Source organism: Amia ocellicauda, chromosome 4, assembly GCF_036373705.1.
Source record: "Amia ocellicauda isolate fAmiCal2 chromosome 4, fAmiCal2.hap1, whole genome shotgun sequence".
Taxonomy (NCBI): Eukaryota; Metazoa; Chordata; class Actinopteri; order Amiiformes; family Amiidae; genus Amia; species Amia ocellicauda.
Window position 1 is genome coordinate 36,650,714 of NC_089853.1, and position 14,747 is coordinate 36,665,460.

Here is a 14,747-nt window from a genome sequence, read left to right on the forward strand (position 1 = left end):
ACTTAGAAAGAGGGGTCATTATTGGGGCACGAAAGGGAGGAGCTTCAGTCACAAAGATTGCTCTTGTTTCAATAGGAACAGTGACTAAAGTTACATCTGCGTTTAGACAGACATCAGTAAATAGGGTTGGAAATTGTGGTCGAAAGCGCACATTCGATGACCGTGATGCTTGTGCTTTACTGCGATATGTAAAGAAAAACAGAAGAGCAACTCTTTCCCAGGTGACTGAGAATGTCAATGCAGGACGTGATCAGACTGTCAGCAAGAACAGTCCGTCGAGAACGACACAGAGAGGGATATTATTGTAGGGCTGCAGTGCATAAACCCCTCATTACAAAGACAAATGCACATTTAGGCACTGATCTACAGAGATGAGGAAAAAAGTGATATGGTCAGATGAGTCATCCTTCACCATAATCTTGACAAGTGTGCGAGTGCATGTGTGGTGACACCAAGAGAACGGTACATGCCTGACTGCTTGACCCCTACAGTGAGGGGGTCCAGAGGCTCTGTTATGCTGTGGAGGGCATTTTCCTGGCATGGTTTGTGTCCACTTGTCCCCTTAGAGGAAAGGGTCACTGCAAATCATTACAGAGTTATTCTGAGTGATCACCTTTATCCTATGGTGAAACATTTATCCTGATCCCCAGGAACAAGCAGGAACTAAAGACAGCTGTAGTACAGGTCTGGCAGAGCATCACCAGGGAAGAAACCCAGCATCTGCTGATGTCTATGGGTTCAGACTTCAGGCAGTCATTGACTGCAAAGGATTTGCAACCAAGTATTGAAACTCACAATTTAATTCATGATTATGTAAGTTTGTCCAAATACTTTTGAGCCCCTAAAATTGGGGGGACCACACATGAAAATGGGTGTAATTCCTACACCGTTCACCCAATTTGGATGTGAAAGATGAAAGTCTACACTTAAAGCACATATTGACTGTTTCCTTTCAAATCCATTGTGGTGGCATTCACAGACAAAATTATGCCAATTGTGTCACTGTCCAAATATTTATGGACCTAATTGTATATATACACTGATCAGCCATAACATTATGACCACCTGCCTAATATTGTGTATGTCCCCATTTGGCCGCCAAAACAGCCCTGACCCGTCGAGGCTTGGACTCCACTAGACCTCTGAAGGTGTGCTGTGGTATCTGGCACCAAGATGTTAGCAGCAGATCCTTTAAGTCCTGTAAGTTGCGAGGTGGGGCCTCCATGAATCGGACTTGTTTGTCCAGCACATCCCACAGATGCTCGATTGGATTGAGATCTGGGGAATCTGGAGGCCAAGTCAACACCTTGATCTCGTGATTCATCAGACCAGGCCACCTTCATCCATTGCTCCGTGGTCCAGTTCTGATGCTCACGTGCCCATTGTAGGTGCTTTCGGCAGTGGACAGGGGTCAGCATGGGCACCCTGACTGGTCTGCGGCTACGCAGCCCCATACGCAACAAACTGCGATGCACTGTGTGTTCTGACACCTTTCTATCAGAACCACCATGAAAATGTTCAGCAATATGAGCAACAGTAGCTCGTCTGTTGGATCTGACCACACGGGCCAGCCATCAATGAGCTTTGGCCACCCATGACCCTGTCGCCAGTTCACCGCTTTTCCTTCCTTGGACCACTTTTGATAGGTACTGACCACTGCAGACCGGGAACACCCCACAAGAGCTGCAGTTTTGGAGATGCTCTGACCCAGTCGTCTAGCCATCACAATTTGGCCCTTGTCAAAGTCGCTCAGATCCTTACGCTTGCCCATTTTTCCTGCTTCTAACACATCAACTTTGAGGACAAAATGTTCACTTGCTGCCTAATATATCCCACCCACTGACAGGTGCCATGATAATGAGATTATCAGTGTTATTCACTTCACCTGTCAGTGGTCATAATGTTATGGCTGATCGGTGTATATACACTCACCTAAAGGGTTAACACCTGTTCAATTTCTCATTATTGCAATTATCTAACCAACCAATCACATGGCAGTTGCTTCAATGCATTTAGGGGTGTGGTCCTGGTCAAGACAATCTCCTGAACTCCAAACTGAATGTCTGAATGGGAAAGAAAGGTGATTTAAGCAATTTTGAGCGTGGCATGGTTGTTGGTGCCAGACGGGCCGGTCTGAGTATTTCACAATCTGCTCAGTTACTGGGATTTTCACGCACAACCATTTCTAGGGTTTACAAAGAATGGTTTGAAAAGGGAAAAACATCCAGTATGCGGCAGTCCTGTGGGCGAAAATGCCTTGTTGATGCTAGAGGTCAGAGGAGAATGGGGCGACTGATTCAAGCTGATAGAAGAGCAACTTTGACTGAAATAACCACTCGTTACAACCGAGGTATGCAGCAAAGCATTTGTGAAGCCACAACACGTACAACCTTGAGGCGGATGGGCTACAACAGCAGAAGACCCCACCGGGTACCACTCATCTCCACTACAAATAGGAAAAAGAGGCTACAATTTGCACAAGCTCACCAAAATTGGACAGTTGAAGACTGGAAAAATGTTGCCTGGTCTGATGAGTCTCGATTTCTGTTGAGACATTCAGATGGTAGAGTCAGAATTTGGCGTAAACAGAATGAGAACATGGATCCATCATGCCTTGTTACCACTGTGCAGGCTGGTGGTGGTGGTGTAATGGTGTGGGGGATGTTTTCTTGGCACACTTTAGGCCCCTTAGTGCTAATTGGGCATCGTTTAAATGCCACGGCCTACCTGAGCATTGTTTCTGACCATGTCCATCCCTTTATGACCACCATGTACCCATCCTCTGATGGCTACTTCCAGCAGGATAATGCACCATGTCACAAAGGTCGAATCATTTCAAATTGGTTTCTTGAACATGACAATGAGTTCACTGTACTAAACTGGCCCCCACAGTCACCAGATCTCAACCCAATAGAGCATCTTTGGGATGTGGTGGAATGGGAGCTTCGTGCCCTGGATGTGCATCCCACAAATCTCCATCAACTGCAAGATGCTATCCTATCAATATGGGCCAACATTTCTAAAGAATGCTTTCAGCACCTTGTTGAATCAATGCCACGTAGAATTAAGGCAGTTCTGAAGGCGAAAGGGGGTCAAACACAGTATTAGTATGGTGTTCCTAATAATCCTTTAGGTGAGTGTATATGTATGTATGTGTGTGTGTGTGAGTGAGTGAGTGTGCTTATTTAATGTACACTCCTAGATCTCCTAGGAGGAAAGGTACTCAGCTGATGCTTCAGATCATCCCACACTGATATATACACCGATCAGCCATAATATTATGACCACTGACAGGTGAAGTGAATAACACTGATAATCTCGTTATCAAGGCACCTGTCAGTGGGTGGGATACATTAGGCAGCAAGTGAACATTTTGTCCTCAAAGTTGATGTGTTAGAAGCAGGAAAAATGGGCAAGCGTAAGGGTCAGAGCATCTCCAAAACTGCAGCTCTTGTGGGGCATTCCTGGTCTGCAGTGGTCTGTACCTATCAAAAGTGGTCCAAGGAAGGAAAAGCGGTGAACTTGGATCCTGCCATTCATGTGGATGTTACTTTGACACATACCACCTACCTAAGCATTGTTGCAGACCATGAACACCCTTTCATGGACATGGTATTCCCTGATGGCATTGGCCTCTTTCAGCAGGATAATGCGCCCTGCCACAAAGCAAAAATGGTTCAGGAATGGTTTCTGAGTTTGAGGTGTTGACTTGGCCTCCAAATTCCCCAGATCTCAATCCAATCAAGCATCTGTGGGATGTGCTGGACAAACAAGTCCGATCCATGGAGGCCCCACCTCGCAACTTACAGGACTTAAAGGATCTGCTGCTAACGTCTTGGTCCCAGATACCACAGTACACCTTCAGATGTCTAGTGGAGTCCATGCCTCGATGGGCCAGGGCTGTTTTGGGACCTACACAATATTAGGCAGGTGGTCATAATGTTATGGCTGATCGGTGTATGTGTAGAATTGGGAAATTCCCACGTTGAGGAGCCATGCTTTACCAGTGGTCATTAAAACATAATTGTCTATGTGTCATCCTGTGTTTTTAAACCCCAGTGAGAGACACTGCAGGTAGCAATCTGCCGGGTCAAAAATCTGTGGCACGCGCATTGGTGCCTTGGATCAGCGAACGTGTCAATACATCATCTTTCCCAGATCTGTGTGGCAGGAACAAACGATTATGTGAGGGATTGCCGGTTTTCCTGCAGTCCTGAATTGACTGGATAGGTAGTCAAATGCACGCCGTCTGGCAGAGGAGAAATCTTCCGTGGCATAAATGCTCCAGGCTGGATCGTTAACATACTTGCCAGCTCGTCCAGGTCAGCCCCTAACTACTCCTCTGTGAAGCGGGAGCTACTGGGGACATCCTTTCAGAAACATGTTGTCCACAGAGTGTGGCTGATGCACGAGTGTCAATTCACTTGTTCAACTGGAGATCTCCATAAACAATTCAGAAAGAGTATTCGATTGACAATGATGCAGAACCGTTTTTCTTGACAGGGTCAGAGCTAAGTGAGCCGCTGTAGAGAGACGGAGAGAGGGAAAGAGGAGAGGGGCTCTGTGAATCACAGCTTAGCTGAAGCAAGCCTGGTGTGTGTGTGTGTATGTGAGAGAGAGAGAGAGAGAAAGAGAGTGAGCTGTAATAGATTACTGCACACCCCTACGTCATTGAATGGTATTATGTGGCTGTTTAATTAAGTTTGGGCACAATGCCGTGTACCTCCTGTACAAAACCCACTGAATTGAACCAAGCTGCAGACTGAGAAGCGTACGGAGCGTCTGTGACAGAGATAGATCTTGACTGGTAATAGAAAACTGTGAGTAACCTTGATACAAATTATACTATTACCATAGAGCTTTGGCTGTCCTTTCAGTAATAAAGTGCTCTCGGAATTCATTCATGACCAGTTTCTGCAGCAGATGAATCCCACTTGAGCTAAAGGAGAACCCATTTGCTCTATGGTGCTCTAGTGGTGGCAACCCAGTGGATGAATACATGGAAATAAAGGGAGAAAACACTGTCTTAATAAAGAGCACAACCTGCTCCAGCAAAATTTAGGATGTTCTGAGTGAAAGCTTGCCACACAAACTGATGAAAAATACACACACAACCAATTAAACCCCTTTGGTTCCCCTTAAGGAATCTAATGTAATGAAATTGGAGTTTTAAATTATCTTTTTTTTTTCCTCTTTGAAACTTCATTAAGAAAGCAATTTGTTTCTTTGGTATGCTGCATATTGCTCTTGTGTAACTAAAGCAAGATGGTAAGAACATAAGAAAGTTTACAATTGAGAGGAGGCCATTCGACCCATCATGCTCATCTGGTGTCCATTAATAACTAAGTGATCCAAGGATCCTATCCAGTCTGTTTTTAAATGTTCCCACATTTTCAGCTTCAACCACATCGCTGGGTAGTTTGTTCAGATTGTGACAACTCTCTGTGTGAAGAAGTGTCTCCTGTTTTCTGTCTTGAATGCCTTGAAGCCCAATTTCCATTTGTGTCCCCGGGTCCGTGTGTCCCTGCAGATCTGAAAAAGCTCCTCTGGTTTGATGTGGTCGATGTCTTTCATGATTTTGAAGACTTGAATCAAGTCCCCACGTAGTCTCCTCTGTTCCAGGGTGAAAAGGTTTAGTTCCCTCAGTCTCTCAGTAAGACATTCCCTTCAGACCTGGAATAAGTCTGGTTGCTCTCCTCTGAACTGCCTCTAGAGCAGCGATATCTTTCTTGAAGTGTGGAGCCCAGAACTGTACACAGTATCCAGATGAGCTCTAACTAGTGCATTGTACAGTCTGAACATTTCTGCCCTTGTTCTCAATTCAACACTTTTGACAATATACCCTATCATTCTGTTTGCCTTTTTTATTGCTTCCCCACATTGTTTGGATGGAGAAAGTGAGGAGTCCACATAGACTCCTAGGTCTTTCTCATACGTTGCTTCTTCCAGTTCTGTTCCTCCCATAGTGTATTTATAGTGGACATTTTTGTTACCTGCATGTAATACCTTGCACTTGTCCACATTGAATTTAATCTGCCAGGTATCGTCCCACAACTGAATATTATCGAAGTCCCTGTGAATAGCCTGTGCTGCCAAGATTGTATCTGCTAAGCCACCTATTTTAGTATCATCTGCAAATTTGACAAGTTTGCTAACTATCCCAGAGTTCAGATCATTGATATAGATTAGAAAAAGCACAGGCCCTAGTACTGATCCCTGTGGAACTCCACTAACAACCTCACTCCAGTTAGAAGCAACTGCTCTAATCGACACCCTATGTTTCCTGTACATCAACCAGTTCAAAATCCATCTACTTATATTACCCTGAATGCCTGCAGCTTCCAATTTGAGGATCAGTCTTTCGTGTGAAAGTATATCATATCATATGCTTTCACATGATCTACAGCTGCAGCTGCAAAAAACTCCAGTAAGACTGATTGGTCTGTAATTTCCTGGCTCAGTTTTGTCCCCTTTCTTGTGGATTGGTATGACATTTTCCATCTTCCAGTCAGTTGGCACGTCCCCTGTTCTAAGTGTCATTTGGAATATTTGAGTTAGCGGCCTATAAATAATTTCCCTCATTTCTTTAAGTACTGGTGGAAAAATACCATCTGGCCCAGGTGATTTGTTTCTTTTTAATTCTGCTAGTCCCTTTAGTACCTCCTCCTCATTTATCCTGATCTCTCTTGGGGTTTGACTGGACTGATTATTAACCTGTGGCATGTTATCTGTTTTTTCTTTTGTAAAAACCTCTGTGAAATACTCATTTAGAATATTTGCCACATCTTGTTTGTTTTCCAAGATACTTCAATTTTTGTCCTTTATCTTTGCATAGTTTTAGCTCCAAGAGATATGTTTCTTTCTATTTCCCTCCTTGCTTTCCTGATCCCTTTCTTAAGATCTCTTAGCAGTTCAACATATTCTATGTATTTTGTTTAATCTCTCTCTTTTGTGTGCGCTATACAACATTTTCTTCCTCTTGATATTTTTTTGCATATTTCTATTAAACCATTTTGGCCAGTGTTTTTCGGTCCTCAATTTGCTAAGTTTTGTTACAAATTTCTCCTGAGCCTCTAGTAGTATATTCTTAAAATATAAACATCCATTTTTAACTGAATCTGTATCCAGTGTGATCCAGTCTAACTCTTCTAAGTGCCGCCTCATACCTTCAAGGTTTGCTTTTCTAAAATTGTAGACCATTGTTTTAGACTTAGTCCTTGTTTTTTGAAAGAATGCCTCAAAGCTAACCATATTGTGATCACAGTTTGCCATTGGTTCTCTAACTATTGTCCCTCTGACTCTATCTTGGTCATTTGAAAATATCAAGTCAATGCATGCGCTCTCTCTGGTTGGTTCCCTTACTAATTGAGTTAGAAAGCAGTAATTTACCATTTCAACCATTTCTATTTCTGCTTCTGTAGTCTCAACTGGGCTTTCCCAGTCTATGTTTGGGATGTTTGAAAACCCCTATTATAATGGCCACATCCTTGCTACATGCAGTCCCGATTACATTGTATAAAGCAACATCTTTCTGAATATTTGAATTGGGTGGTCTGTAACACACTCATACCACTAATCCTCTGGATCTTTTATTGTTTTGTTACTAGGATCTAATTTCAGTGTCATTTTTGACATATAATGCTACCCCACCACCTGTTTGATTTTGCCCGTCTCTCCTAAACTGTGTGTATCCTTTCAACTTGTATTCATCCCCATCATTTTCTGTAAGTCATGTTTCTGTCACTCCTACAACATCATAGTCACACGCCAGCACTGTTGCTTCCAGGTCTAACATCTTGTTCCTTATACTCCTGGCATTGAGGTACAAACATTTCAGGACTTTCCTGCTAGTAGTTTCCCCTTGGTTTTCTTTCCTTAGTGGAACATCTCCCATTGTCAGAGCTCCCTGCCCCCCTGGTAAGGTATTTTAAATAGATTTCAGTGGAATTTTCATGGTAAATCCAAATGGGTTAGTGATGGGATTTTCATTTTGAAATCACTGTAAATTGGTTTAGGAATTAATTTGATTTTCTTTACCACGCTGAAGAAGTGTGAAAGTAGACAGTTCCCAATTAAAATGGGTAAATGCTAAAAGTGTGTCATTCACAGATGTATTCCCCTTCAGAATTTTGTTCTGTTCAGCGACGTATAATCAGAATAATTCCTGTAGATGTATGGCCTGCTCAGACAGATTAAAATAACTGCATCTCTTAAGCTTAGAGTAAAGAAGCCACAGGGAGATGTGACTGTTGTTAAAAATCCTGATAGGGATTAACAAAAGCAGACTAACCCCCTACTTCAAATCAAAATGACAAAAATAGAAATTAGGAAATGGCTTTATGAAGGTATTTCATCTTTCAAATACTCATTCAGTCTTATTTTGAGCAAAAAGTGGCTTTGGAAATGGAAGAAGTGTATGTATGTCAGCCTTTCACACCTAAAGTGTTACAAAATAAATAGCACTCTGAATCCTGTTTGCTCTCAGTGATGTTTGCCATGACTTATTTTCTTTAGGTAAGAGAATGGAGTGTCATTGTTCTAAATCAGTAGGCACTCATCTTACACATAGCAGAGTGAACCCATGTTATTGAATCAAAAAAGCATGTGGTGAATAAGACTTGTTTTTTTCTTGCAGCTCAATATTTTGCTACAACCATGGTGATTGTGGGTCTGTCAGTAATTGTCACCGTCCTGGTTTTACAATACCATCACCACGATCCTGATGGGGGTAAAATGCCAAAATGGGTAAGACACACTACTTTACCTATACCTTCTCATCACTGAATATGATCAAACATGACACTATACTGTTGACATTTTGATGAACGTGTCAGTGATTGGTCAGGGATATGTGTTCTTGGTGATTTTCATTAATACAAGATTCATTAATTAAGCCAACACCCGCTTGAGCATTACGTCACATGTAGGGGTGGTTATTGACTGGTAGTAGGACAGCATTTCAGGCAATTTGGCTGTAGTACATTTACAGTAATTACATTATGGTTACAGGTGACAAGCTTCACATTCAAAAGGAGAAAAGAGCCCAATCAGTAAATTCTTTACCACAATCAAGTAACATAAATAGTTAATAGATTTTACATCACGTAACTCGGACACAATATATATTTAAAGGCAAGAAATTCAATACGAAAGATATGCATTTTGCCCACAGTATTAGTATTTCAAGACTTTTTATTTTTAAAACCCTTAAATGAGGAAAACAAAGATCTGTCATCAAGTACGTTGCTTCTCATGGAATGAGTTACATAAATCCACATTTATATTGGCAAAACAATTATGTGCTGAATGAAGTTCTATGGTCATAATAAATCACTTAAATCTTCTTTGGGGAGCTGTTTATAGTGTGATACGTATTGTGCAAATGTACAGAACAGTGAAACACTAAACACTGGTTATTTAAAAGGAATTAGTGGGAAGATTGTGTTTTTAATCTGTGTGTTGCATTATAGAGGCTGTGTAGAGTGTGAAATACTCTTCAGCCAATCAATCAATAGATGTTACAATTGTATGATGCATAAGCATAATGTTGTTATGAAAGGTGCTTTCATTATTGGTCACCATGCTCTCAAAAATGATATTGGTATCCTATGGATCGAGTACAAAATACTAGAAATATTCCTGATCTGAAACATCTGATATAAACAAGGAGTTCATTTGGTCAAAATAATATGGGAAAAGTGAAGTTCTTACTACTTCTCCTCACATGTTTTTCATTATTGTCTCTGTAGTAAACTTGATTTTTTTCCCACAAGGTTTTCTCTCTCTGAAGAACAATTGCATTGTTAGTGTGAGACATCAGGAACTCTTTTCGTTCTTTGGCAAAGACATTATTAATGCGGGAAATGAATTGCAGGTCTAGGTTGGGTTCAATAATACACAGGGATCTTTCCAAATTTAGTTTGGCGCTTGTGAATCACTAAGTGTATGAGACTTGGTGAGCTAGGATGGGCTGAACGGCCTTCCTCGTCATGAATACGAAGGTTCTGTTCCCATTTGATTTCTGTTGAGCTTGTGTTTTTCTACCCAAGCAAGGATATTTCACCTCTCCCCTCTTTTTTACTCCCTCCCTCCCTCCCTCGCACTACAGACACGTATAATCCTCTTGAACTGGTGTGCCTGGTTCCTACGAATGAAAAGGCCTGGGGAAGAAAAAGTCCGGCCAGCCTGTCATCACAAGCAGCGGCGTGGCAGTATCTGCAGTATGGAGCTCAACGCCAGCACTGGGGCACAGCAGCCCAACAATGGGAACATGCTCTACATCGGCTTTCGCGGGCTGGAAGGCGTGCACTGCGCGTCTACTCCCGACTCGGGGCTGGTGTGCAGCCGCTTATTGGGCGCAACTGAGGAGGAAGTGTTGCTGCCAGGGGGCCATGGCTCCTCCGTGTGCAGCGGAGACCCCGAGCTGGCCAAAATCCTGGAAGAGGTGCGCTACATTGCGGGGCGTTTCCGAGACCAGGACGAGGACGAGTCGGTCTGCAACGAGTGGAAATTCGCGGCGTCTGTCATCGATCGCCTCTGTCTCATGGGATTCTCCGTCTTTACCATTCTCTGCACCATTGGCATCCTGATGTCAGCCCCTAACTTTGTGGAGGCCGTCTCAAAAGACTTCACCTGAGTTGGGTTTCCTGGTACTGGGCCGTCTCCAAAGTCCACTTTTGTTTCTTTGACTCTGTAGGGATCTTTCTGAATACACACCTCCTTAATCCTCTTATAAATACCAGTATCTCTAGATATCTCAAATACTTTCTCACTGTGTGCTTATTTATATGTATTTCGGTTTTCATTATTTTATATTACCCTGAAGTCGATGTGGTTCTGATCCTGCAACTTTTGTGTTGTCTTTCTTTTTTTACTGAAACTTCTGCAACAGTTGCTTCAGACAACACTATTTAGAGAGTGAAAGAGCGAAAAATACTTTAGCTGAACAATCAGTATGTTGAGATCACTGCCTCTTTTTCTAGCTCAGGTGTAGACAGTTGTAGATGTAGCTTGCACAGCACAGAATGGTACCAAATGTACAACAAGATTGAACAGGTCAGAATAGGCATGTTTTAAAACAAATAAACTTCTTTCCCTGTATTTTAATACACCAGAGAACAAAATATATCAGTTGTGTTAGTTTGAAATAACTGCCTTAATAAAAACATGAAAGTGCCATGGCAAGGATATGTACCTTAGTATTAGGATGGACAGAGTAGCAATAAGCTAAACAAAAAAGTGAAAAATGTAACCAACATGTAGCAGCAATTATATAGACCTTTTAATAAAAGCTTAAATTGTTATTTTAAAAAAGTGTGCCATGACCATTATACTCTGTTGTAGGGAATAACAAATACTTTAAAATGAAAAGCTAAAAGCTGAATGCCTATCAAAACTATATAAAGCAATCTATTTCATGGTATAATCTGGGCCTTGAATCCTCAATATAGTCCAATGACAAAATTGAGGTGCTAGGATTGATTTTAAAAAGCAATTTTAGCCTTACTGGTCTAATAAGTGAAAATATGTATTTCCTGGGTATATTTTCCTGCAGGAAATATATAGTTTAAATGTTCACATGAAGTGTAGTCCCTTAAATTGGGTATTCTGGGGCCTCACATATCCTCAAATGAATGTACTGCCTGACAACTTAATTTCTCTAGACGTCTTCTGACAGTTTAAGAATTGGTAAATCTAGTCGTAGCATTGATGGAGTGGAGGGAATCAGAGCGGCATGTGCTAGACTGACAGGTAAAATATGATCCCAGCAGTCTGATTTGGAAATGTCATAAATCAGCAGACTGTGATTCAAATAAGTGGTACTGATGTTTGTTGCAAATTAAAAACTCAGTATTCTGGACAACGGAAAAGCGACAAGATGCATTTTCTATGTAAATTGGTTATCTGTGCGGGGGAAAAAAATAGATTGACAAGCAAAGCATTTACTGAACGCTATAAAAATGCCAGCACTGTCACTTTGATCAAAGTATGCAACTACTTGGGCTATTGCAAGAAATGTTTATAAACAGTGTTCCAAAATATCAAATCAGATTTGTGGACAATTTAAGCTGTATGTTCCAGTTTTTAAAGCTCTTAGAGGAATCAAATATAAGTAGTCTGACATCTGAACACGGAAACCTCATGTCTTCAAATGCAGGTTTACCTGATGTGTAAGAAATCCAACCTTCAAACTGAAGGCAAAACGCCCCAAGAACAAGCAGGAACTAAAGACAGCTGCAGTGCAGGCCTGGCAGAGCATCACCAGTGAAGAAACCCAGCATCTGGTGATGTCTATGGGTTCCAGACTTCAGGCAGTCATTGACTGCAAAGGATTTGCAACCAAGTATTGAAACTCACAATTTAATTCATGATTGTTAGTTTGTCCAAATACTTTTGAGCCCCTAAAATTTAGGGGACCACATCTAAAAAGGGTGTAATTGTAACACTAAATTTGAACGTAACTACCCTCAAATTAAAGATGAAAGTCTAAACTTAAAGCACATATTGATTGTTTCCTTTCAAATCCATTGTGGTGGCATACAGAGCCAAAATGATGACAATTGTGTCACTGTCCAAATATTTATGGACCTAACTGTATATGTTGGAAGGTAGATATTTTAGCTGTTTAAAATGAGAACATATTCTTACGAGAACAAACCATTTAGCCTATGAGTGTTACCCATTTTCCAATGCAATGCACTGACTCTATTACTGCATCAAGGGGAAATTGGAAGTATTCTGACATTAGCCTAAACAATTGTTCCTGGGAATTTAATCTTAAAAAAATAAATAAAAAAAAACAAACCCTATCCTTGCCAAATTTCCAATTATATTCTTGCAGTGTGCCTCTTGCTGAACTTATTTTGCAATCACAATTAGAGTCAGCATTATTAACTGCCTTTACAATAAAAATACCATTTACAGCTGCATTAAGTTTGCCTTTGGTTTTGGTGATTTATTCAAAGTCACCTTGAGACCAAAGCCTGTCTGCTCTCATACAGCAGTGCTACCGGCATGGCAGTCCTGCACTGCCACATAAACAGATCCTACACTGCAATTCATTATAAAAATGCAAATAAACACAAATTAAGTGTTTTCTGAAGTAAAAGCAATATAAAAAGAAGTGTTAAGCCATCACGGGAATACACACATTAACTAATGAGTTATTAACAACTGTAAATATTCAGGAACACACCCTGTAGTTGGATGGTAGATGGCAAACTGTGCCATATCTTATGCATAGCCTTGAGAATGAATGATGAAAGCCTGAGTTGATACTGATAATCAGTGCGTGGTGTAAATTAGCCCAACCTGAGAAAATGAAAAGTAGGCAGCTTGCATTTCATTACAGCAGCCTGCATGCTTTTGTAATATTTATCGAATGCAGTAATTAACTGGGAAGAACTAGTGATACCACTACAGTTTCGGGGCAGATGTATGTGGAGATAGGGTGCTTATCTTTGATAAATTCTGCCTCTTATCTCCAGGAGCGGAGTTTTGAGAGGGGACAATAAAGAATCACTTCGTCCTTGAGAGTGTTCTCCCATGTGCGGCCCTCCCCGCTCATTCACTCCCCCGTTCGGCCTGTTTGTGTTATTAATGACACACAGCCTCAGCAGGACTCTCCTGCCATTGATTATCACAAGCTTGAAGTAACACTGAATATTTATGACTTTCCACGATTCAATTTATGAGGGGGGTTTCAATTAGACGATGTAAAGTATTTTGAAAGTGTAGGGACATGCTGATGTGGGGTTCTTTGTCCGGGATGAAGTGAAAACTGACTAATTCAAGGCCAGAGTATCGGGGTGGAGAGAAATATCACAGATTCATCACATGGCAGCACCTTACCGGTTTATTGGGCAGAGACTCACTCATTACAAACTTCTTGCAAGGGGAGGAAACCTAATTTACGGTCATAGGCACAGGGCACTTTTAAAATTGTATTAACCTACTGAAAGAAGCAGCAGCAAATGCTGAAACACTTAAACGAATTATGATAATGATTATTAAGTTATGGTTTAATCACTAACATAATGTTTTACAGCTGTTATATAAATAAATGTGTCTTAGGTTTTTGAATTAAATAAAAATACTTACGCAGGGGATTGCGGAGGAGAGGTTTGCCAGCTGTGTGTTGAGAAAAGCACAAGTGCATCAACAGCACTGAATAGGAGCATCCAATCTGATATATTAAGGGGGACATTACATAAAAATGGTCTTGAAATTTAATGGTCAAAATTCTACTGTACTTCGGCAATGTCCTGTTGTAATCACACATTGTAAAGTGCTTTGAGATTGTGGTTGCCAAGAAAAGAGGCAATCTATAAATTAGAACAGGGATTGATGGGCTGGATACATTTAAATTAAGACATCCTCACTGCTTATATTTCCAGGGAGGAGCAGAACTTTGAAAGACTGTCTATCTGGCAGATTTCAATATATTTCACAGCAACCATTTCATAAGGAATTTTAACCTCAGTGTGATTCTTATTTTTAACATCTTTAAAACTTCATAATTTTTATGTTGGCTTTACTTTTATATAATTCTTACTTGGTTGTATCTTGCAATCAGTGTGACTAAATGTATCTGCACTATTTGTTTACACTGCAAATGGCCTTTTTGGCTTGATCACTCAAAAACTCAACTCTTGAAACTTGTACTGCAAGCCAAACTTTCACATACCAACATTTTATTCATTTTAGGAACACTGATCATGTTCTTTGTTCATCTGCCAAGTTGGACG

The 14,747-nt window shown here is 41.0% G+C and overlaps 1 protein-coding gene across 3 annotated transcripts in view; it reads left to right on the forward strand.

Moving 5' to 3' along the window:
- The window catches only part of LOC136748335 (neuronal acetylcholine receptor subunit alpha-7), a 45,460-nt gene extending 31,245 nt beyond the window's left edge, over positions 1-14,215 (forward strand). For all 3 annotated transcript variants that reach the window (XM_066702007.1, XM_066702006.1, XM_066702005.1), the window contains 2 exons: positions 8,636-8,745; positions 10,109-14,215. In XM_066702007.1, the coding sequence (XP_066558104.1) occupies positions 8,636-8,745; positions 10,109-10,636 (638 nt within the window). In that variant the 3' untranslated portion in view covers positions 10,637-14,215. The remainder of the gene's footprint in view (positions 1-8,635; positions 8,746-10,108) is intronic.
- The last annotated feature ends 532 nt before the right edge of the window (positions 14,216-14,747 follow it).